General features: G+C 55.8%; 11 protein-coding genes across 11 annotated transcripts; 9 read left to right on the top strand and 2 right to left on the bottom strand.

Annotated features, from left to right (window-relative positions):
* Window positions 1–324: 324 nt before the first annotated feature.
* On the top strand, window positions 325–1788 carry HMPREF1541_00787 (uncharacterized protein; the record flags this gene model as incomplete). Its single annotated transcript, XM_008713091.1, has 1 exon — window positions 325–1788. The coding sequence occupies one exon, from the start codon at window positions 325–327 to the stop codon at window positions 1786–1788; it is 1464 nt and encodes a 487-aa protein (XP_008711313.1).
* A 1503-nt stretch (window positions 1789–3291) lies between these two features.
* On the top strand, window positions 3292–4545 carry HMPREF1541_00786 (uncharacterized protein; the record flags this gene model as incomplete). The annotated part of the gene is made up of 1 exon (XM_008713090.1): window positions 3292–4545. One exon carries the CDS (start codon window positions 3292–3294, stop codon window positions 4543–4545), a length of 1254 nt encoding a protein of 417 aa, XP_008711312.1.
* A 669-nt stretch (window positions 4546–5214) lies between these two features.
* HMPREF1541_00785 (uncharacterized protein) lies at window positions 5215–6165 on the top strand (the record flags this gene model as incomplete). Its single annotated transcript, XM_008713089.1, has 1 exon — window positions 5215–6165. One exon carries the CDS (start codon window positions 5215–5217, stop codon window positions 6163–6165), a length of 951 nt encoding a protein of 316 aa, XP_008711311.1.
* Window positions 6166–6467: 302 nt separating this feature from the next.
* Window positions 6468–8831, bottom strand: HMPREF1541_00784 (uncharacterized protein; the record flags this gene model as incomplete). Its single annotated transcript, XM_008713088.1, has 1 exon — window positions 6468–8831. One exon carries the CDS (start codon window positions 8829–8831, stop codon window positions 6468–6470), a length of 2364 nt encoding a protein of 787 aa, XP_008711310.1.
* Window positions 8832–9534: 703 nt separating this feature from the next.
* HMPREF1541_00783 (uncharacterized protein) lies at window positions 9535–10449 on the bottom strand (the record flags this gene model as incomplete). Its single annotated transcript, XM_008713087.1, has 2 exons — window positions 9535–9574; window positions 9644–10449. 2 exons carry the CDS (start codon window positions 10447–10449, stop codon window positions 9535–9537), a joined length of 846 nt encoding a protein of 281 aa, XP_008711309.1.
* Window positions 10450–10919: 470 nt separating this feature from the next.
* On the top strand, window positions 10920–12497 carry HMPREF1541_00782 (uncharacterized protein; the record flags this gene model as incomplete). Its single annotated transcript, XM_008713086.1, has 1 exon — window positions 10920–12497. The coding sequence occupies one exon, from the start codon at window positions 10920–10922 to the stop codon at window positions 12495–12497; it is 1578 nt and encodes a 525-aa protein (XP_008711308.1).
* A 2263-nt stretch (window positions 12498–14760) lies between these two features.
* On the top strand, window positions 14761–15480 carry HMPREF1541_00781 (uncharacterized protein; the record flags this gene model as incomplete). The annotated part of the gene is made up of 1 exon (XM_008713085.1): window positions 14761–15480. One exon carries the CDS (start codon window positions 14761–14763, stop codon window positions 15478–15480), a length of 720 nt encoding a protein of 239 aa, XP_008711307.1.
* Window positions 15481–16553: 1073 nt separating this feature from the next.
* HMPREF1541_00780 (uncharacterized protein) lies at window positions 16554–17906 on the top strand (the record flags this gene model as incomplete). Its single annotated transcript, XM_008713084.1, has 1 exon — window positions 16554–17906. The coding sequence occupies one exon, from the start codon at window positions 16554–16556 to the stop codon at window positions 17904–17906; it is 1353 nt and encodes a 450-aa protein (XP_008711306.1).
* Window positions 17907–18303: 397 nt separating this feature from the next.
* HMPREF1541_00779 (uncharacterized protein) lies at window positions 18304–19686 on the top strand (the record flags this gene model as incomplete). Its single annotated transcript, XM_008713083.1, has 1 exon — window positions 18304–19686. The coding sequence occupies one exon, from the start codon at window positions 18304–18306 to the stop codon at window positions 19684–19686; it is 1383 nt and encodes a 460-aa protein (XP_008711305.1).
* Window positions 19687–20060: 374 nt separating this feature from the next.
* Window positions 20061–21074, top strand: HMPREF1541_00778 (uncharacterized protein; the record flags this gene model as incomplete). Its single annotated transcript, XM_008713082.1, has 2 exons — window positions 20061–20228; window positions 20289–21074. 2 exons carry the CDS (start codon window positions 20061–20063, stop codon window positions 21072–21074), a joined length of 954 nt encoding a protein of 317 aa, XP_008711304.1.
* Window positions 21075–21705: 631 nt separating this feature from the next.
* Window positions 21706–22836, top strand: HMPREF1541_00777 (uncharacterized protein; the record flags this gene model as incomplete). Its single annotated transcript, XM_008713081.1, has 1 exon — window positions 21706–22836. One exon carries the CDS (start codon window positions 21706–21708, stop codon window positions 22834–22836), a length of 1131 nt encoding a protein of 376 aa, XP_008711303.1.
* Between the last annotated feature and the right edge of the window lie 502 nt (window positions 22837–23338).

Below are 23338 nucleotides of genomic sequence, written 5' to 3'. Positions count from 1 at the left end.
CTGCTGTCTTCGTAACTTCACACAACAACGGTAAGATCCACAGCATCGAACTTGGCACAACACGCTCCCAGTGGACTATTTATCCTCTTGCTCCTCACTATACGTCTACTTTCCGAATGCGCCGAGTCGATCTGTCTTGATCATCACGGGTCACATCAATATTCATAGTCTGATTAGTGAAGTTGACAAACGACGCCCTACTCTCATCGATCTCTGGCGCTGGCTTCATCGCAGAATCATCTGGCTCTGACCCTGATCTCGCCACTAAATCATCCATCTCTTATTCCAATCTTACCGCAGAACCACGCATTTCCACCCTTAATGATGCAGCAAATTCAAAAGGGCTGCGATCTGCCGCTGGCTGACCGGGCGCACGCTACAGACACCACATTTGAGCTCGATATGCCCCGAGAAATGCCGGCTGCCGGCCATTCAAGTCTCCTCAACCTGCCATACGATATCAGAATGCACATCTGGCTATACATCTTACGGCCGGGCTATGTCAGACACTGGTGCGATATGGATACTGACGAGGTCTGCCAGCACAAGCAGCACGAGTCCCAACCAAGCTTCTTGGGATGCACCAATCTGCTTCAGACGTGCTCCAGGGTCTATCATGAAGGTATCGAACTGCTCCACTGGAAACTAGCAACGATCGAGCTTGACGGCAGATACAATCGCTTGCTTCGCGATCCCCTGGAGTTTGGGAAGCCCGGTTACTTTCAATCCATGAAGGCGACTACAAAGTGGTACCTTCCTAGGACCTACGATGCTCTGGAGATCATCCGCATGCGCAGAATTCAGCTTGACATCGTCCTTCCTGCAATTCGGGCTGGCCAACCCCCCGACTCAATGGGACACCGGTTGTCCCTAGCCCCGGTCATGAAAAACCTCAAAGAAGTTTCGCAGGCTCTAGCAAAGAGCGACAGTCTGAGGTTCGTGCGCATCACAATACGTCGACTGCCTGTGGACATGATGTGGGGCGGCACGGAAGATGAGACTCACATCGGGGCAGATGCGACCGACACTCAGCACGACGTTTCGCCACAGGCCGAGCACCCGGACACGCTTGCGGCGTTGAAGGGCATTATTGACGCTGCCGCCAAGATTGGCTCCTTTCTCGAGGTCAAGGCTGATGAGATTTTGCCAGACTCTGACATACCAGCTGAGCAACTAGCCTCGGACCTCCTGCGCACTGCACAAGATGCAGGTGTCGAAGCTAAGTTCACACCTAAACCGCTTCCAGATCTACCCACCCCATCCGGTGGAATGCCTGGTAGTGATTGGGACCATGCTGTCCCATTTGCTGACACCACCGACGACGACCTGGCCAGCAACTTCAACAGTTTGGACCTCATTGAGGACCAACTTTTGACTGGATACGGCCCACCCAGTCTAGGAGAGCCCGCCCCAGCGGATCACAAGGAAGACTGCGGCCCCCTCACCTACACCCCCAAGCGGCGCTACGAGTTGGTGCCCGAGTGCCGCTTGTGCTACGCGCTCTTCGCCAGTTGGGCCGGCCTGGCGTCGCACCTCGACCAGAAGCCCGAGCACCGCCGCCCATTCCGCACCAAGACCTTCAACCAGCTCGACCGTTACGCGTTCCACGGCTTGGGCACCCGACGATGTCCCACGTGCGCGCGAAACTTCGAGACGCTCGATGGACTGACGAAGCATCAGAAGAGGTTGCGGCACGGGCGCATGGGTATCATCCCGAAATACCGGGAGGACAATGCGCGCTGGCATCGGAGGTGGAAGAAGCATCATGATCGGCATGGCTGGGCTTGATGGATTGGAACGCGGGGACGGAGGTCGGATGTGAAGGACGGTGAGCAGAGGTGGCGTCCTGCACTGTCAAAGCCTGTCACTGCTATTTAACGATAGCGAGCAGACTTCACCGTCGACAGGACTGCTAATGCACTAGGCCGCTCCAGGCTTCGGGCTAGCCGCGTTTGGAATGCTTCCATCACGGGCTTGGCGTCGAACCTCAAGGCGGAGTCTGGCTACGAACGACAGTACTGGCGGACAAGTTGAGCAGTGAACCCGTCGCACCATTGAAAAGAGAACGAAACCGTCCACTGCGTTAATCACATGCAGGCTAGTTGAGTAGCTGCCGCCAGCCTGGACGCGGACGTCGACGCCATGCACGGTGTCGCCCTGCATGAGGAGGGTCGTGTGCAGGGCTGTCGTACCACACCATCATGCGTCCGCCGGGAACTAGGCTCTCCACCGCAGCTCAGAGGCATTCGGTGGGTCCCATGCCACCACCGACCGTCGTGACCGGGGCACCGGGCTGGAGACGCAGCTTCTGGGCCTCGTGATCCTGCGCGGCCCGCAGCCCGTCCAGGTTGGCGTACTTGCGCACCATCGTCTGAATTCCGACTCGGCAGCGGATAGAATCAGCTGGGCCAGAGGGAGTCCCATCCCCTGGTCACTGACTACAAGCATGTGTTCAGATCCCGATACAGTACTCTCTCCTTGGTGGATGCTGAGCATTGCGGAAGGCCATCGGGCTCGATTTCAGGACGTCATCACTGAACGTGGAATGGCGCTTCGTGGCTGGGGCGGGCACTGATCAGGAGCGAGAGTATTGCACCGATAAGGAGTGTCGTGTATATCCTGGCTCAAAGTCGCTGTGGAACGAGTGTGATTGCAAGTGTCTGTATACAGATAGAAATGAAGGTTTGGATTGAGTGTGTGCGACTTTGGTCGACAGAGCGACCGAAGAAAGCAAGGGAGGTCCTTGTGAAGCTGGTGGTTCACAACTGAGTCCGTGAGAGGGATGTTGAGATATCTTCTCTGTAGAGATGGCTGGTTGAGTGCTTCGAGACTGTCATCGAAAGACCCAAACGTCGACGTTGTCGTCTTCATTCTTTTCTCGGTCGTGAGAGAGTCAGCGTAATCTGGTTGGTCACGTAAGGTGGTTCGATGTAGTCTGAAACGGACATCATGGCATGCCCATCGTCCCGCAGGAATTGGGAGCCCTGGACCACCGGGATATAACAGCTACCAAGGAACGCTCCAGTGAGTGATAATCAGCAGTGCTAGCTTGTGAATCTCTAGACGGGGGTCCTTGGTCGACGTCTGGGACTGGCTTGGCGCCGAGTATTAATCAAAGTCGCTGATTGGTGAGATAGCTGGGCCGACTGCATCTGACATCGGCAGTCCTCCTCCGAGATTCATCGTGCAGACCTCGGTCGACCATCGTGGGGAACTTCCAAATATCTTGCCTGCTGTATCTGTCCGAAGAGGAAATCACACTACAGCTCACCGGTCCCAGACCCAGTCAACATGGTCTTTCAAGAGAATACGGACACTCTCCGTCCAGCCTTCGACGACCGCAGCGTCCCGCTCATTGCCTATGGCTCGTCTTTCGACCGACTCTGCGCCAAGCACATCCCACAGACGCTGTCCTGCTCCCGCGTCTACATCATCTGCTCTACGTCGCTGGCCAGGAATACCGATGCCTTGACACGACTTACTGGAGCCTTGACTGCTGCAAATCTCGAGGTCGTGGGCACCCGCACAGGCTTCTCTCCACATACACGATGGGATCAGGTCATCGAATGCGCCAAGGATGCTCGCTCCAAATCGCCCGACTGTATAATTACGCTCGGCGCCGGTAGTCTGACCGACGCTGCAAAATCAATCTGTTGGATGCTCGCCAACGAAAATGTCGATTCTCAAGAGGGGCTCGAGAGTATGCTGCACGTCAGCCCGACATACAGGAAAGATCTCAAGCCACCAAAAGTACGACAGGTGGCGATCCCGACCAGTCTAAGTGGAGGTGAGTATCAGAGTATCAGTGGCATGACCAAGAGTGATGGCAGCAATCGAAAGTACTTGTTTGAGCCTCCAGAGATGAACCCGAGTCTAGTAGTCTTGGATGTAGACTTGACAACTACAACACCGGACAGCATCTGGTTGAGCACAGGTATCAGAGCGGTGGATCATTGCGTGGAGACTCTCTGCAGTCTCCTCAGCAATGAAAAGGGTGATAGAGAGTCAGAAAAGGCACTGAAGAAGCTGTTGCCTGGGCTTATCAAGTGCAAAAGGGATCCCAAAGACCTCGTCGCCCGGTTTCAGTGTATGATGGGCGTCATCGAAGCCATGAGCGCTGTCGGCTCAGGTGTCCCGCTTGGCGCATCCCACGCAATTGGGCATCAGCTTGGTCCGCTAGGAGTTGGGCATGGCGAAACAAGCTGCATCATGCTGCCTGCTGTGTGTAAATGGAACGCAAAGGAAAACGCCAACAATGAGAGGCAGGAACATACTAGGAAGGCGCTGATGGAAGACGATGTGGTGAAAGAGCTGGTGCGGACCAAATATGGCGATGAAAGCGATAAGGCTGATCTGGGAGACATCCTGGATCTGGTGGTCCGGGAACTCGGTATGCCTCGAACGTTGAAGGACGTCAACGTTGGCAGGGACAAGCTGGAAGGTCTGGCAGAGAACAGTCTGACCGATCACTGGATCAAGACGAATGCCAAACCGATCACCGAGAGAGAACAAGTCATGGAGATCCTTGAGATGGTGGTAGGTTGATCATTGGCCGTCCAGCCGCGTTGCGCAGTCGTGCAAAGGTGACGCGCGTCTGTTTGGACCTCGACGGCGCCCGCAACAGATCATCAGGATAATAGAAAAGCTATCTTGACATCAAGCTCTTACGGCTTGACCGAGAATTTTCTTCTTTGAAGGCAGTGGTCGGCAATATGGACTGACCTTCTTTATGGTGGGTGCTACGTGACAACGTTTGGGACACTGGAAATGGCGCCGATGAAAAGTTGAGACAAGTGAAACCACACCGAACGTCGAAACTTGCGCGAGAGGCGCCGACAGCACACAGCGACTACTATAAGGACTTGCATAATACGTGACCAGATGTAGCAGCATGTCGCGCGACGAGGCGAGTAACTTGGCAATTCCGGCTTGGCGAAACTGATACGGCTCAAAGGTGGCGGATCGGCTTCATTTCTGCTAGTGACGTTGATGCTTTTATGTTGAGAACGTGGTCCATGACCAATTGGGTCCATCTTCCCATCATCGCCATCACCGTCCGCTCAGAAAATAGTCCATCAGGACCATTACAGGTATCGTTGATCTCGCCAACCACCACCGGGTGCCCTATCTAGATAAAGATACGAGCTACGGGGCGGCCCCAATACCCACAAGCCCGAGTCATCACCAGCCCTTCATCCACCCCAACCCTTTGCCATGGCAGCTCGAAACATCCTCGTCACTGGCGCGACGGGCAAGCAAGGAGGCGCTGTCATCAGAGCACTGACCGAGAAGCCTCTGCCCTTCGAGGCAAACATTCTAGCTCTCACCAGAAACCCCGACTCTAAGAGCGCGAAGAAGCTCGCCCAACATCCGTCTGGGAACATCCAGTTGATCAAAGGCAATTTGGACGATGGCGACGCCATCTTCGCCAACATCGGCCAGCCCGTATGGGCAGTCTTCCTCGTCACCGACGCCCAATTCGGCAAAAAAGCTCCCGACGGCACCGACCTAGAAGTTCATCACGGCGCCGGCATGATCAAAGCCGCCGACGCCAACCGAGTCTCGCACATCGTCTTCAGCTCCGTCGACCGAGGCGGCGACGACCGCTCCTTCGACAACCCCACCAAGATCTCCCATTTCATCACCAAGCACGAGATCGAGCACAACCTGCTGCGCACCGTCCGCGACGCCCAGCACGACATGACCTACACCATCCTCCGCCCCACCGCCTTCATGGAGAACCTCAATCCCAACACCTTCGGCACCCTCTTCGCTGCCATGTGGGCCGACATGGGCGCCAAGAAACTCCAGCTCGTTTCTACCAGGGACATTGGCGAGTTCGCCCGCCTTAGCCTCCAGCACATCGACGCAGACGACGATGACAGCCCTCACTTCCGCAACAAGGCCATCGGCCTCGCAGGCGACGAGCTCACTCAGGCAGAGGCGAACGAAGTGTTCTGGAAGGTCTACGGGCGCCCGATGCCGCAGGCCTGGTGGCTCAGCGGGAAGCTGCTGCAGACCCTCGTCAAAGAGGTGGGCGTCATGTTCCAGTGGTTCAGGGACGAGGGGTATGGCGCGGACATCCAGGGCGTCGTCCGAAGGCACCACCCTGGAACGCTGGATTTCGAGGCGTATCTACGGCAAGAAAGCGCGTTTGTGCGATGATCTGCGTGGACGAGGTGTAGCCGGAACGGAGCATACGGCAGCAGAGTCTGCCATTTTTTTCTTGGTCTTTCCCACATTCATACAGACTGAGCCGGTTCTTTCTGAAGGTGTGTATGTACTGTACAAGTAGCTTTTGCGTGAGCGGGGTATATAAGTCTCTAATTCTAAGCAAAGCAATCATTAATGTTACAAGAAAACTGCATGCCCAAATCCATATGCAGATGCGTGTATGCAAAAAGCCGTGGTTTCGTAGCAATCATCAAGTCCTCCCATGGACACACAACAAACAAGACACACAAGGCTCACAGCTCGACCTCGAGGCCCTCCTCATCACCGGCGATGACCACCTTCGCAGTGCCACCACCCATCAAATCTCCCCTGATGATCTTCTCTGCCAGCTTCCGCCCAATCTCCGTTTGTATCAGACGATTCAGCGGCCTTGCGCCGTAGCGCGGCTCATAGCCCTTCTCGCACAGCCAGTCCTTGACATCGTCGCCGACCTCGACGCGCATGCGCCTGTCGTCTAGCCGGCTCTGCAGTTCCTTGAGACGGATGTCGACGATGTCGCGCAGCGCGGACTTGCTCAGCTTGTTGAACACGATGAACTCATCGATGCGGTTGAGGAACTCGGGCGCGTACGACGCCTGCACCACATCCATGACCGCGGCCTTTTGCTCTGGCGTGACGTTCTCGGCTGCCGAGTCGGCTACCAGGATGTCCGCGCCCAGGTTGCTAGTGAAGACGATGATGGTGTTCCTGAAGTCGACCTTGTGACCTTGGCTGTCGGTAAGGAAGCCTTCGTCCAGCACCTGTAGCAGCAGGCTGGAGACATCGCGATGTGCCTTCTCGAACTCGTCGAAGAGCAGCACGGCGTACGGTTTACGACGAACCGCCTCGGTGAGTTGTCCGGCGTCCTCATAACCGACATAGCCTGCTGTTGCGCCGATTAGACGGCTGACGGTGTGTTTCTCCTGGAACTCGCTCATGTCGAAACGTACAACGGCCTGTTCGGTACTGAAAAGAAACTCGGCGAGGCGCTTGCATAGCTCGGTCTTGCCGACACCGGTGGGTCCAAGGAAGAAGAAAGAGCCCAGAGGACGGTGCTCGGATTGCAGGCCAGCGCGCTGCATACGCACCGCATTGGCGACCGCAGCGAGGGCTTCATCTTGTCCTCGAACGTGTTGCCGCAGGGTGGATTCAAGGGTGATGAGCTTGGAGGCTTCCCCTGACATGAGCTTTGTGACGGGAATGCCTGTGGTGCGAGACACGACCGAGGCGATATCATCGGCCGTCACCGAATCGTGGATTAGAGTCTCGCCATTGGCGTTCTTGGGTGGTTCGGCACCGCTTTCGGAAGGTAGCTGGGCTTGTAGTTTCGGGATCACGGCATACTGGAGCTCGGAGGCTCGTGCGAAGTTGTTCTCGCGGCGAGCAAGATCAAGATCTTGACGCGCTCGTTCCAGATCTTCCTTGGTCTTCTTGAGGGTCTCGATTTCGGCTTTCTCGCGATCCCAGATCTCGGTCAAGCGGGCAACTTCTGCGCGTTTAGTCGTAAGCGTCTCCTCCAGTTTCTCGCGGCGCTCTTTTGAGGCGATATCGGTCTCTTTGCGAAGCGACTCAAGCTCGATTTGTATTGTCATGATCTCTCGGTCAAGGGTCTGGATACTATCGGGCTTAGATTCTTGTTGCAGTCGGAGAGCTGAGGCAGCCTCGTCGACAAGATCAATAGCTTTGTCCGGGAGGAAGCGATCGGTGATGTATCGGTTGCTGTAGGCTGCGGCAGCGACGAGTGCGCCATCTGTGATACGAACTCCATGGTGCACCTCATAACGATCTTTGATGCCACGGAGAATGGAGACAGTGTCTTGAACTGTCGGCTCACCGACGAGAATTGGCTGGAACCGCCGAGCCAATGCTACATCTTTCTCAATCTGGCGGTATTCGTTGAGCGTAGTAGCACCACAGCACTGGAGGTCGCCGCGCGAGAGAGCCGGCTTGAGGAGATTGCTGGCATCAATGGAGCCTTCAGCTTTGCCCAAGCCTAGCAGAGTGTGCAGCTCGTCGATGAAGAGTATAACTCCGCCTTGCGCATCTTCCACCTCTTTCAAGACTCGCTTCAGGCGCTCCTCGAAGTCGCCTCGGAACTTGGCGCCTGCGATGAGCTGACCCAGGTCTAGCGAGATGACGGACTTATTCTTGATGCTCTCCGGCACATCGCCTCTCACTATTCGTTGCGCCAGACCTTCCAGTATGGCGGTCTTTCCGGTGCCGGCCTGGCCAATAAGGACGGGATTGTTTTTGGTTCGTCTTGAGAGAATCTGGATGGTGCGATGTATCTCAGAGTCCCTGCCAATGACTGGATCCAGCTTGCCGTCTCTTGCGCGCTGCGTCAGGTCGACACCATACTCTTCCAGCGCGGGCTTTTGTGGCTCGCCTCCTCCCATATCCATGCGGTGGGTACCGCCGGGCGGGTGCGGTCGGCCACTGGCATATCCACGTATCGAGCCTAACGATGAAGTGGCGGCTATCGGAGCAATGCTCTTCCCGGAGACGGAGAGCGCAAGAGGTATTCGCCTAGGCCGGGAGAGACTAATGGTAGACGGGATTCTCGAAGATGGCAGCGTTCTACGAGCCAGTGCGGCTCGGGCGACATTGGAGCTAGCCATTCTGCCTGTTTGAGACGCGTAATGCGCTGCTACTTGGGTTATTGATGATCTTGAGTGATGAACGGCATGATTGTATAGATGGCAAAAGAGTCGAAAGATGTTTCCATCTCGAGGATTCTCGAAGCTGCGGGAGCATCCCGCATATTTCGCCAAGCCATAATATCCGATTGGCTCATCAGACCTCCTCATGCTCCCCACTGTCTTCCCCCATCGAAAGCCTGCACTGACAGATGCTCCAAGATCACGCCGGCCACTTTTATATTCTCGGTGTCCTATCGAGATCACCCACTTCTTGAGGCTCCTCTGGTGGTACAGTGATTGACGCTGCCGGCAAGATGCGCTGTACCATATTGAGCTCTTACTAGAGAGGCTATATCGTGCTTGTGTCCAGCAACGACAGTCACATCTCCTAACATTCTTTTTCTCCCTCAAAAAAGCCCAACGGGTTTCGAATAGATAGATGATGACCAAGCGAATGCCAGTGCGGATTCAATGCTGCGCACACTCAGTACAAAACGGCCACACCATCACAGGATCATGGATTGCCGGACTTTACGAGCCCAATGGACTGGCATGACTGGACACCGTTTGCTTTTTGTAGTGCCCTAATCTGCCAGGTTGGAATACCTTGCGGTTACGTTCAGGTTGTTGGAAGTCCAGCAACATATCAAATAGTGCTTGGACGCAGATGAATCCCGTCGCTTCAATCGGCACCCAGGAAGACCACCAGCACGGCCGAGAATCTGTCAATGCCATTGTCAGTGGTCGTTTGAATCAACAACAAACGGAAGCTTCAATGGGATACTACTCACGCAGCCGTTGCCGCAAAGATCTCCACCTTCCTCGCCTTCGTCACAATTGCCAAACAAAAAGAGAATACAGCAGTGAGTCCCGCAATGATGCCAATTCGCGCCAACAAATCGTGTACGAAGAACAGGATAATGACGCCTAGGACTGGAAATACCGAGGATATGACCGTCGCCAACAGACTGGAGAACTTCACAATTCCTTTGTCGGAGTATTCGACGAAGGCCTCGTTGCCAAACGCCGGCGGTGCCTTCTTGAAGTGCCGCCCTATCAATTGGTGAAAGGGCTCCACGAGGTGTGACGAAATCCATTGCGTCAACTTGTCATCTGCGTCCGGGTCGTTGGGGTCCAGAGAGATGAGGTCGTGGGCCAGTGATGGATCATCCCAAATGGTGCTGTCCAGCCCCAAAAGGTACCAGTCCGGCATTGCGGCATCCTTGAAGCAGCTGCGTAAGACGTCGAGGTCATAGTGCCGTGGTTTACGGTAGTAGCGGGCAATCAGGGCTTGCTGAGTGAGGAGTTCGTTGTACTCTTTTAGTTTCGCGCGGAGGGTCTCGATGGTGTGCCATTGCTGGCGGTCTTCCCCCTGAGCACGTGCGAGCTTGTGCCAATTTCTGCTGTAGTGGGCACGCGCGGTGTGCTTTGGTTGTGCGGCGTCGGCGGCAGCGTAGCTACGTAGATCAGCTTCGAGCTCGTGGATTTCGGCCTGCAAGTAGAGGATGTTCTGTGCGTTGAGCGCGGCGAAGCGCCGATAGATGCCAAGAGACGGGTGATACGATGTCTGTTCTGCTATTCGGGCGTAGCCTTCCATGGAATCAATGGATCGACTCTCTCTGAAGCCGGACTCGACGTTGAGGTAGATGTATCGACTCTGCTGCACAGCAGAGAACCTTTGCCGTGTTCGTGTTCATAGCTTCGCCACTTAGGGGCGGGACGGACAGGCGACGCTACTGTCGGCCTGCCGCAAGGCGTCCGATTAGCCGCGAGATGGCGGTGGGCTGTTCAGCACTGGGACTCGCCTCAGCCACTGTCTAGCTGCAGGGTCCTTTGGAACTCCCCAGGACGTGTATGTGTGCATTTCGCCTCGATCGTTCGCATTGAAGTCCAAAACCGGCGACATCCTGCTTGAGTGCAGAGACTGGCTGACCTTCCATCGAAGCAATAAGAGCTTCGGTACAGACAACTAGCTGTGAGACGCCAGGTGGTACGCAAGGCATTCCGACTTCCTTTGTTGAAGGAACGCGCACCGTCACCGTGCAAGTCGGGCGCTCAGCCTGAACCATGCCCTACACCGGTCTCCCACACGATGAGGAAACCCTCCGCGGCTTCTACCTCAAAGAGTTCCACGACTACTACGGCGAGTCGGCCAACGCGGCGGAGCTGTACAAAGTCCAGCCCATATGGATGCGCTTCGCCCCTGCTTTCCCCCGGATCGCCTTCCTTCTCGACAGCCTCTACGACATCTACACCGTCATCGACGATGCCCTGGTGGATTTCCACACCATCCTGGTCCACTTCGACTTGGAGCGCGATTGGCTGAAGATGGGCCTACCGCCTGACACCCATGCCGACGCCTTCGCTTTCTTCAACGATGCCAACATGGAAGGCGTGGAGCGGATGCTGCTGCTTCAGATGCGGTGGGCCCTACACAGGAGCAGGAATGGGCAGCTCGAATACCTGTTCAGAGAGTGTGCTCGTAACCTTCTCACGGTCGGCAAGCTGGAGGAGCGAAAGCTGATTCGTGAAGAATTGACTGCGCCGGAGGGGGAGGCGGCCGAGGCGCTTAGGTATGCTCGACCTGGCAAAGTAGGGTTCATGGGGGCGCGGAGAAAGATCATGGCAAGAGAAGCAATGCTTGACGATGCATTGAGCAGGATCAAAGAGGCGCTTGAAGTAAAGGAAGCTCCCCGGGCGTTGTTTGGCGTCGACGCAGACGAGCATGATCTGCACGGCACCCATCACGTGGATTACCAGTATGGAAATGGACCAGTCCCAGAATCCAAGGACATGGGTAAGGTTGCCCGTTTCTCTGATGAGAGTCCAGCACGGCCGCACTCGCCTTCATGGGATGTACATCGGGGAAGGGAATTGACCCACGGTTTTCGCTCAGTCTCTCGAGATTCAATGCGAAGCTCCATCTACCCCGGATCATCGGTGACTACGTGGGCGCCCGAAGCGCCAGAAGACCGTTTCTCAGTCAGTGTCAGGGTGTTTTCAGCTACGACGAATGGTTGGGTGGAGAGTATTGCAAATTATGACACCGGCTGCGATGCGGGAAACTTCGTTTCATCTTCGTTCATCGAGGACCACCTGAACATGGGCCATGCCATTGAAGAGGACCCCGAGGCTGATTCAAGGCAGATCGTTGATATTGCTGGAACCACTCAATTCAAACCCCGAGGGCGGATAAAGCTCACTTGGGTTGGGAGGAACCTCCACAAGGGCCGGAAAGGCAAGCGGAGCGAGGAGTTTTCCGGCTACTTTTACGTTGCTCCTCGACTTCCAACCGGGCAAACAGCAGAGCCATTCCAGATACTTCTCGGCAAGGACTTCATCGACGAGAACGAGGTCTTCACGTATCGCGGCTTCAGACTGTTCAGGATCAAGAAGCCAACTACTCCGCAAGATACTGATGAACTAGAGCGTCGTGAGCGACTGCGTCAAGAGATGGAAGATGAGCGGCGCAGCGAGCGTCAGGCTTCTGATGCTGCATCCATCATGACTGGATCGACGGGGACCTCTGGCATCTCTCCGCTGCTTGCAGCGACATCTCACTCGCCCCGATCGAGTTCCCAAAGCGTGTCAACGTCGGCCAGTGCAGCCAACGGGCTCGGTGTCGATGCGCATGCGATCGCTTGATGGCTTTAGCGAGACTCAACCCAGCAACGCCCCGGGACGACATATGCTCCCCAGCGGAGCGGATTGACCAGAAGGCTTGGTGCAACTAGGATGGCAGTTGCCGAAAGTGCCCCAGCAAAAGTCCATGGTACTTTTGGTCGTACCAAAAGGCCGCTTCCCAGGCTATAGGAACAACTGCAAGGCTCACGGATCGCTGGGGACTTAAAATGCATGACGCCTGCATGGTGACGTTCCAGCAAACCCATAAAAGTGTTCTGATAGGTAGCAAAAAGGCGCAGGAAGTTCGAGTAGTCCCTGGGTTGCAGTCGCGGGGAGGATTATTCTACCCCACAGCGTAAGCTAGCCTACAGTAGTAGACACCACGGACTACAGGCTGCGGGTGAGTCATGGGGGATCTTGGTATCTGCATATGTAACCGGTGAGCCCAGAGATGGAGCATACAGGCTCTCGACTTACTCTTGTCGTACCTAAAGATTGAGCAGCACAGAGATTGGTGCAGCCATCTGCACTCGCGGGCATAGATGGGAGCTGCAATGGCACAATCGGCGCTAGGGGATGTCGTGGAAGGGCGTATGGGGACCTCCCCTATGGGCACCTTCAGTTTGGGCGATCATCGGCCCGGAAAGATATTTGAACCAAAGTTCCTGTGGATCGCTTCGGAAACCTTTGCCCAGAGCACATGCGACGCTACCATGGAAAGAGTGTGCGAAACATGATTATAACGGCCACTGAAGTCCATGCACTGTTGAATGCCTTCTAGATAGTGTTTGCCACCTCACGGCCGCGTCGCAGCGCATCTCGTATGAGCGGCTTCCAGGTGTATGTACACCATCGCATGCAGGATCGAGGCGCAGCATGCGCTTCATATTTCTGCATGTTCTTGGGGTTGGAGTAAGCGGGAACGCACGTCGCACACAGGCGCTCGGCTATCCCCTGAGCAGTCTAGGGTGCTGCAGCCTTGTTTGGAAGCGGGTCCTCGTATCCGCATCGACCGAACAGGTCGAGGGACCTTTGGTATATGTCCGGTAGAGCGCGGTCGCTGGTTCTCATGCTTGGTAAGCAGGTCGTGATGGCAGTAGGTCGGTAGACCCGAGGGCTTCTTGTGCGTGCATGCATCTCCTGTCTACGATCGCTGTCGGTGTGAGTTTCATTTCGTGTGCTGTCGACATAGCAATGAAGGGCTTGTGAAAGGGCAGGCAATCCTTGGTTCCAGGCAATTTCGGGCGACCTGGAGCACCATTCCGCTTCGAACTGCAAGGCAGACAACGTCCCACTGTGAGTCACAAATCACGGCCAAATCAAATAATTCAATGAAAAGACCTGGTACGTCAAGGATGGTGGCCTCGGCGGGGTCTGCGAAGTGACTTGGATTGGTGGGCTTAGCGGAGTTGACACGCCCCCGGGGCAAGCGGGACCTCCGCGCCAACTTGCCCGCCGGCCGCAACTCACTGTCAGACAAACAGAATTACAGAAACCTTGACCCAAACGAGCTAAGCATACTTTGCCGCCCACTTTCATAATTGTTCGGCTCGCCCGCGTCTGCCTGAATTTGTCTTCCTTCTTTTAACCCACCATCTACCAGACACACGAACGATCAACGACTCCCCATCAGGCTATGGAGTCATTCTAAGAGTCTTCGTCACTCTCTTCCTTGCTCACCGGCAAGATACATCACCAGGCTAAGCCCCTACTACCAAAACCCTCCACTCCATCACCACTTTCTCGGCTCCCCGCTGAGAATAAGGACCCCTTGAGACCTCGCGTTTCAAGCCTTTCGCTCTCACCAGCAACCATTCCTCCGACGTACTTCACGTCGTTCAAAACGGATAACCAGCAGACATGGCTTCCTCAACCCCCCTCGTCTACTGCTTCGGCGGAAAATCAACATCAACCTTCCTTCCAGGACTTTCAATTGTTCGCGGAATCGGAGACCCTCCACCCGCAAGCTCATCAGTCCGCGCGTGCGCCGGCGATATTGAGTACAGCCCCTAATAGAACTCGTCACCTTTCGCTCAATACGCAGCGACTTCGTCCAAGTTCTCACCTAGGGTATTCTCAATCCAACAATCTACTCAACCAACACCGGTCCAGCTCTAGCCCAGCTTTGCAACGCTACCGTCAACAAGCTCGTCTATCACAACTTCCTCCAGTTCCTGCTTTCAATCAGAATCACAACATCCAAGCAAGCCCGGTCCCTGCAACCGGTGAGAACTTATCAGTCCAGTGTTCGCCCGCATCTGTACTGACTTCATCTGTAGACACAATGGCTGAATTCGACACCATGTACCTCCCCGGGAGTTTCGCTTCCGGGGATGCGTTTGACTTCACCGCCGCCGACTTCGATGTGACTGCTCCTGGCACCGTCTCTCCTTCCGACCTCATGAACAATACTGGTGATTCGTACGTCATGTCCAACCCCGCTTCGACCGCCTTCCCCAGCCTCAACACCCCGGACTCCAGCTACCTCGAGTCGCCCGCGTTGGCTTCTAGCGGTTTGAATACCTCTCCTATGGATAATGGCCTTCTGGACAGCACTCTCAACTTCAACGAACTCGATTCCATGGCTCCCCTGTTCCCCCCGGGGCTCGATCAGTTCGGCCAGCACATGTCTGACGAGAAGCCCATCCGCAACACCAGTTTCACCTCGGTCAACTCCACTCGTTCGGCTTCTAGCAATGCGTCACCAATGGTCCGCCAGAAATCTTCTCCTGGGCGGCCTCCGGCCCCTTACCCTGCGAACGTTCCTCACGCTCGCAAGCATTCGGAGTCTGCTGGTATCTCGAAGAAGGTTCCTCGCAAGGTCCTGCCTGAAATTGATATCAACTCCGAAGACGATAGGGAGACGGCCAAGCGAAAGAAGAACACTGCCGCGGCCCGCAAGAGCCGACAGCGCAAGGCTGATATGAGCGAAGCAATGGAGGCCGAAATCAACCGTCTACGGGGCATCATCTTCCGGATGGGCGGCGACCCAGATGCGGAATGACTTTATCGCCCACCTTTCAGACTACGGTCTGCTTTTACCGATTCTCATTGCAACCCGGAACAAATGTTTTGATTTGACAACTATTACGATGGTTTCAACGCTTGCTCTGCACCACGGCAGAGCTCATGAAGGTCGATGCTGGACGCTTTCCGCCGAAAGGCCTGCGACAGCTCAGTCCTAAGCAGCATGATGATGGGGGTTGGAGATTATCATTATCTCGGGGCTGATGCCAGAAAGGGCTGCCCAACCCGCCACATCCATTTCTTTAACTGTTTATCTCCTCAGCGATCATTGAGGTTGGTGGTCGACGCCATACTTCGGCTGTTTGTACCAGGCTTCTTCCCAACATGGGTGTCGATGGTCGCCTAATCGCACCAGGCTTCACCCTCATCGCTGGCGGCCTCCTTGATTGGATTGCCGCGACCGCGTCGTCGCCGAAAGGATGGATGACAGGTCTTTTCGATTTTGAAGTTTTTCTCTCTCACTTTCACTCGCCGGCCGGTTCTGATTGTCTCCTTCGGGATTGACTCGTGGCCTTGATTTATTGCTAGCTTCAGCTCATCGCTCAAAACACAATGACGAGGATTAGGCCTCGCTCAATGACAATGTTCGTACCACATCTCGTCTCGTTCTCCCTAATCATCTTGTATGTTCATTTCATACATCTTGAGTCTACACCGAGCTCGCCTGCTTTTCCTCGCACCATCTCGCACCAGTATCCCAGTAGACTTACTCATGAATGATCCTGCTTGGAACTTTGGTATCGTGGAAGACTATTTCACTACTGGTTCCCAGCCGACGAGCCGCTGCAACTGTTGAAAATGTACTCCGGTCGATTTTGCTGTCAACCTTCGCGTAGTTAGCAGGGGGGCCAGCATGTTGCAGTCTGGACGCCAGGCGACGCTTTAGTGTGTTTAGCCCATGGCTTGTTTGCGACTCCGCATGCGTTGGCTGTGCGAGCTATCTGTTCGTTAGTACTCAAGAAATGGCTCCCCATTGATGACACGCTCTGATGCTCGTCAAGAGCACCGCATCTTTTTGTCTCCCAGTACACTAAAGAGCCAAACATCAAGATGAACTCAACATCCTCTCGGCCACGCTGGAAAGGCGGCAGCATCATCGTCGTGGGAGCCGGCATCGGCGGGCTCGCCGCAGCAGTAAGTCTAGCGCAGAAGACGGAGCACTCGATCCGCGTGCTCGAGAGCAGCCCGACGCTCAAGGAGACGGGCGCTGGCATCCAGATCACGCCCAACGCGTCCCGCATCCTCACTTCGTGGGCGCTCAAAGACGACTTCGAGGCGGTGGCGACGTTGTCGGACTACATGGAGGTTCGGCGCTACGCCACCAACGAAGCTATTGGACTCGTTCCTTCCGATGCCGAGGGCTATGCGACGAGGGTCTGGGGCTCGCCGCACTGGACGATCCACCGGGCGGACTACCAGCAGATCCTCGCTGCGCGGGCTGCTTCTCTTGGGGTGCAGATGTCATTCGGCGCGAAAGTTGTCAGTGTTGATTCCGAGGCTTGCACGGTGCAGCTCGCGGACGACAGCATCCTCGCCGCCGAACTGATTGTGGGCGCAGATGGCATCCGCTCTCGTGTCCGCTCCTCGATCCCCCGCCTCGCCGAGATCACGCCTCTGCGCGCCGAGAACTACTGCTACCGCGTCCTCCTCACCCGTCAGCAGATGCTCTCGCATCCACTCGTGGCTGAGGTCATGCTGAACCCCAACCGCATGGCGTGGGCTGGCCACAAGAAACACATCATCGGCTACCCCATCGCACACGGTGAGCTGTACAATTTAGTCATCATCATTCCCGATGTACATCAATCTGCTCCGTTGAACCAGTACAACCAGCCTGGGTCGGTGGAGGAGATGCTCGACGAGATTCAAGAATGGCATCCAGCTGTTCGCACGATGCTGAGGCAGGCGGACAGCTGCGCCAAGTGGACGCTTGCGGACCTCCCTCCCCTCCCCACCTGGCACAGCGACAGTGGGCGCATCGTACTGCTGGGCGATGCGGCGCATGCGACGACCCCCCACGCTGCGAGTGGCGCGGCGCTGGCATTGGAAGACGCGGAAGTTCTGGGATGCTGTGTTGCTGCTTGTGCGAAAGTGGGAGATCTACCGAAGGTGATGGAGGTGTACGAAAGTCAGAGGAAGAAAAGGTGTGAACGGGTCGTGGAGGTTAGTCGACAGAATGCAAACACTTTCAGTATGCCGGATGGGGAGGCGCAGCGGGTCAGGGATGCACAGTTTGCAGCGGCCACAGAGAGGGTGCTGGCTCAAGTCAGAGGGGATCAGAAGTTGGTGGTGCCAGAGGCCGATATGGAGAAGCCGTTTCCGAGCCCGGCATTCCTCATGTGGCTATATGGGTACGACGCGATAAAGGCAGCTGAAGATAGTATCCGTGAATTGGACCTTTGATAGAGCCCGTGGTTGAGAACATGGCGTTGTACAGTAGCTCTAGAACCTAAGATCATCCAAGTGTAAATGACTTGGCGTCGGTGAAAGAAGACATAGCATCAAAAGACTTAGGCTGCTTATAACAGCGCTGCTAGACCCACTGCCTGGCCAAATGTCTCGTTTGATTGAAAGCTCTTCTTCCATCCTTTCCATGTCTGACCAGCTTGCTGTCCCTATGGAAAAAGTGGCACAACCAAACCCGAAGCACCAGAACGCGCACTCCGAAGTAGGTAAGTTAGCCGACAGATCTGATTGCAGCGACTTCGCAACCCCTTTGAACATCACAGGGAGCTGAGCTGATTTCTAACCTTCTAATTGTAGTGAATAACTGTTCCACCTCTCTGTTTGAATAGTCACAATGGACGACCTCGAGTCCGCAGGCACGGGTTCGCCCCTCTCCGACATCAACTCGGACGAGGTCGAGTCCTCCAAATTCTATCAACGATCGCGTTCCAACTCGAGGGAGTCAACACTATCAGTGCTCTCTGACGTTGCTATGTCCAATGTATCGGACTCTCCGCCTCGAAGAGGCGCGCCTCCTGCAAAGAGACGGAAGACTGGGGCCTCTACCTACGACCATGCCACACCTCAATCTGCGTCCACGGCTATCCCTCCTCGTTCACCTACGGGCAGCATTTCCAGTGACAGCTCAGGCTCAGTACCTACATCGCCCTCATTCGCGCACCTTCCACCAACGCACCCTCTGACGACCGCTTATTCCGCTGCCCAAGCCAACCCAGACAATCCAGACATGGCGGACTACGTCCAAGTAACAAAGTGCCTATGGGACGATTGCCCAAATCCTGAGCAAGGAAACATGGACAATCTGGTGCAACATCTCAACGATGTTCACATTGTGGCTCGGCAGAAGAAATACTATTGCCAGTGGCAGGGCTGCAATCGCAAGGGTAAGGACCAGAACAGCGCGTACGCACTCAAAGCCCACCTTCGAAGCCACACCAAAGAGAAGCCCTTCTTCTGTGTTTTGCCCGAGTGTGACAGGAGCTTCACAAGGTCCGACGCCTTGGCCAAGCATATGCGAACCGTTCACGAGACCGAAGCACTTAGGCCTAGCGATCCAGTACCACGTGGTCACACAGGAGGTATCTCCAATGGCACCTCAAACGGGCCAAAGAGACTCAAGCTCATCATGGGCGGCGGCGCCAATGGCACGCGGCGCTCCAGTGAGATCGGCGATCTTCCTCCTCTGCCTACGCGCTACACGGCTGCACAGCTCGGCATCCCGCCGGAGAGGATGGATACGACTGGAGCTAATGAGTCTCCTGAGCTTGCAGATGCTGTCGACATGGACTCGATACCTTTCGCGTTGCCAGTTGCGCCGGACTACTATCCACCCGAGGTCTGGATCGATATGGACGACTACGAGCGCAGCCTACCACCTTCACAGTATTACCGGCTTCTGCAACGCCAGCTGGTATGGGCGGACGAAGAGGGCCAAGAACTGAACCATGAGTTGGCTGAATATAGGTCAACGGCCGAGGATATTCACGGCAATCTGATCAAGCGCGGTGCTGGCGACGAGGCTGGAGGTGACGACAACCGCAGATACAACTGGGCGCATACTGAACACCTTCTTGATGCGCTCGTCGATGCTGAGGTTGGACAAGTCGAGAATTTAATGGGCATCGAGCCGTCAGACGAAAAGGATGGGTGGAAGAGAATCAAAGGCCTTTCTCAGGCGCCGGCGATGATGCATCCCAAGCCTGAACCTGTTGTTTGAGATAGGCAAGGTCTCCAACTTGATCAATATCATTAGATTTTCTCATTTATTCTCGCAATAGTAATATGTTGCCGTTATGATTCCGCCGCGGCCAGGGCACGACCGGTGCTCTATGCGTGCCGAATCTGATGGAGAGATGTCTCATCAATATAGTCGGCGGCTATCCCCCATCTTTCCCCACTCCTTCTATCGACTCCCCTCCATATATCATCTTCACTTTACAGAACCCATCATCAGCCAATTTGTCCCGCCTCTCTCTCGTGTCAGTACCCTGGGACTTGCGTTTCAGCATCTCCCATATCGCGATTGAGTATCATACATAAGTATCCTCGTAGCGGCTAGTATAAAAGCTTCTCGGAGCCCTCCCACCATTCATGGCGGCAGACATAGCCGTTGTCTCTTTCGAGCGCTTTCTCAATGGCGACGATAATGACAGGAAGGCCGTCGCCCAAGAGATCTATGACGCTTTCTCATCTGTCGGCTGGGTCTATGTCAAGGACCACGGGATTTCCCAGGCCCGTGTAGATGAAATCTTCCGGCTGGTGAGTATATTGCGCTCCTGGGCCCCGCTATATGAGCGGCTTTCTGATAACCCACCGCAGGCCAAGACTTTCTTCGACCTGCCGCTCGAGGACAAGTTGAAATGGAAGCTTACTGACGCCTCCGTCAACCAAGGGTACACGGCGGATGGCGCCGAAGGGAACGGCGGCATCGACCACAAAGAGTGCTACGAGCACCGCCGCTACCGGAACGACCTCTGCCCGGCCGAAGACGTACTTCCCGGCTTCAGGACAACGCTCGACGAATTCTACGCGCAGTGCCTGACCCTTGGCATGAACGTGCTGCGATGTCTGGCCATTGCGATGAAGTTGGGAGATGGCTTCTTTGACCGCATCACCCTCCGAACTGACCCGCAGATGCGCTTGCTCCACTACCCAGCCATCGAACGCAAGATCATCGAGCAGGAGGGACACGCTCGTATCTTCCCTCACACGGACTTTGGGCTGTGCACCCTGCTGTTCCAAGACAGCATCGGCGGTCTGGAGGTTGACCCGTTTCATACAGGGGACTTCAAGCCTGCGACGCCGCGCCCCGGGACGGTACTTATCAACATTGCCGATTTACTGCAGCGCCTGACCAACGACCGATGCAAGTCAACGCGACACAGGGTTGTGTCGCCAAAGACGGAGGGCGACATGTTGCCGGCTCGGTTTTCCATCCCGTTCTTTATTCATCCTGATCCTGAGACGATGATTGACCCCGTCACGCTATCGGCAGATGAGGTCAAACACTACGAGCCGGTCAATGCGGGGGAATGGAGAATAGCGCACACCATGAAGGACTACAAGCTTGCAGATGCCCCGAAGGAGGCGGTGGCTTCGGCTTGAAAGCAGGTCGCGCCAAGGATGTCAGGCAGTGAAATCTGGGCACCTGGAACTGCACGCCTACCAACGCCGCAAGAGGAAGTGCTCAAGGGGAACCTATATGTAGCAGATCAATGGAAAGCCCTATTGACGAACGTCTGCATCGTATGCAAGCTATTGGCGGAGACGTGGGAAGGCGTCCTCAAGGCTGATGCTTCCCCAACTTGCAAAACAGTGCAGTGCCAGTCCTCTAAACCTGAGCCACAAGGTCAGCCTAAAAAATGCGAACTAGGAAGCAAAAGTGCCCCGCATGAGGCGCCTGACAGGCGCGGCAGGCGAGCTATTTACGCACTCAGCTTGCTCGCTCCGGGCGTTGAGTTTACCAATTGAGGAGCTGCTTCCGAGCGTGCCGAAGGGCGAACGTACCCTAGGCACGCCCGAGACAAGCCCTCAGAATTAATGGGAAGCGAGCTGAGTCCTTTAGTCAGACATTGCGTACGTCACTTCACGTGGATCCAGACCTGGATGAATACGGGGAGAGAGCACTCAAAGTTCACGTTCATAGCCAGCACAGCTGCTCTCTTCATTCATTGTTACCTCTATCAAGGGCATCAGCAATCCAGCGCGTTGCACCGAGGAAGATCTGACGCCCAACATGGTCATCTTCGGCGGCCTGGAGATCGTCGCTGCGGGCTACGTGCTCCACGAATTGGGCAAAGATGAGGAGAAGGGCCGCGCCACTGAAGAAGCACGCCGCCGCCGTCGCCGGCATGACAGCCACTCACATCATCGGCGAGACTCTGACTCACGACCACGCCCTCCCAGACCATCACAGCACAGCCTTGCGCCACCGATGATGCCGCCACCAAGACCGAACAGTGCTCCACCACAGCAGCCGGCCTTCCAGCAACATGGGCCTCCGCCCCCAGGGTGGGTGCCAGGCCCGCCTCGGCCGCCGCAACTGCAGCAGCAACAGCATTCTCAATATCAGCAGCCGGGCCCGCCGCACCCGCAGACCTGGCCGAATCAAGGCCAACCTCCACAGCCGAGACCTAACACGCAGCCACCTCCCCAGCTTGGACCCAACTCTCCCATGTACAAGCCCGCCGACTTTCCTCCAAACCCGCATGCGCTAGGCCCTCAGGTGCAGTTACACCCACCGCAACACGGCCCGCCACCACCGTACCAGCAACAGCAACAGCATACACCGCCACCCAGGCCTGGTCAGCTTCAAAGCCGGCCGACGATGCACTATGACACCAAGACGGGCAAATGGCAGAGCAACATGCTCCCTCCGGACATGCAGCGCAGCCCCTCCGCGCCGCCCCCACAAAGCGAAGGCCGGACCCGGACGCAGAGCGGGTCGAACAACAACGTGCTGCCGCCCAGTCGGCTGCGAGAGGGGCGGCGGGCCTATTCGAGCGGGAGCTGGAGTCCTGGAAGCGACGAGAGCGAGAGCGAGAGTGAGAGCGACGATGCGGACCTGGCGTACGGGCGGTTGCCGGGCCGGAGGAAGAGGGGGGAAAGGAGGTGGAGTGCGAGGGCGGAGGAGAGGGAGGGCCAGATGGCAAAGGTGGCGAGCTATGAGCGGCAGAGACCCGTGCAGCAACAACAGCAGCAGGTTGGGCCGGTGGAGTTGAGGGCGGAGGATGATTGGTACGCGAGGAGGAGGGAGGAGAGGGTTGGTAGTGGTGCTGGGCCGAGGGAGAGGGCGGGCACGGCACCGCCGGTTGCGATGATGGGAGCATTAGAGTTGGACGGTAGGCAGAGGTATGAGCTGCCATAGGGATTTTGGGTTCACATGGGCCGTAGGAAGTTTCAGCGGCGGTAATACCGTGAGGATAGGATCGATCTGGGAATTGTCATGACACTGCAACGTGATGTATCTGTTAATCTATGATGACGAAGACTACGATTTACGATACCTCCAGATATGTCTCATCAGTTGTACGTCTAGCTGGTCACTAGGCCGTCTTCCTGATGTCAGAAATCGGCCCCAGGCACAATCCCCCGAGACGGCGAATGCTAGATGGGCTTGCAGCAGCACACGTCCAATAAGCTAGTTGGTCAAGTTCTCGCTATGTCCAGTAGGACTGTTTCGCCCCAGGCTAGCACCAATTGTAAGGCCATTTCCTTCATTCCTGCTGCTTCTCCACAAAAGTAAAGCCAGCAGTCCCCCTTTCTGTCAATCTTCAGACTGCCCGAAGAACCCTGCTTCGACATTCTGGTCGCCGATAGCCCCCATGCTGAGTCACCGGTAGTCGGCGAAGGTATCCTTGAGCTAGATC

Source organism: Cyphellophora europaea (assembly GCF_000365145.1).
Source record: "Cyphellophora europaea CBS 101466 unplaced genomic scaffold supercont1.1, whole genome shotgun sequence".
Classification (NCBI taxonomy): Eukaryota; Fungi; Ascomycota; class Eurotiomycetes; order Chaetothyriales; family Cyphellophoraceae; genus Cyphellophora; species Cyphellophora europaea.
Note: the sequence above shows the minus strand (reverse complement) of the source record. Positions and strands in the feature narration are given on the sequence as shown.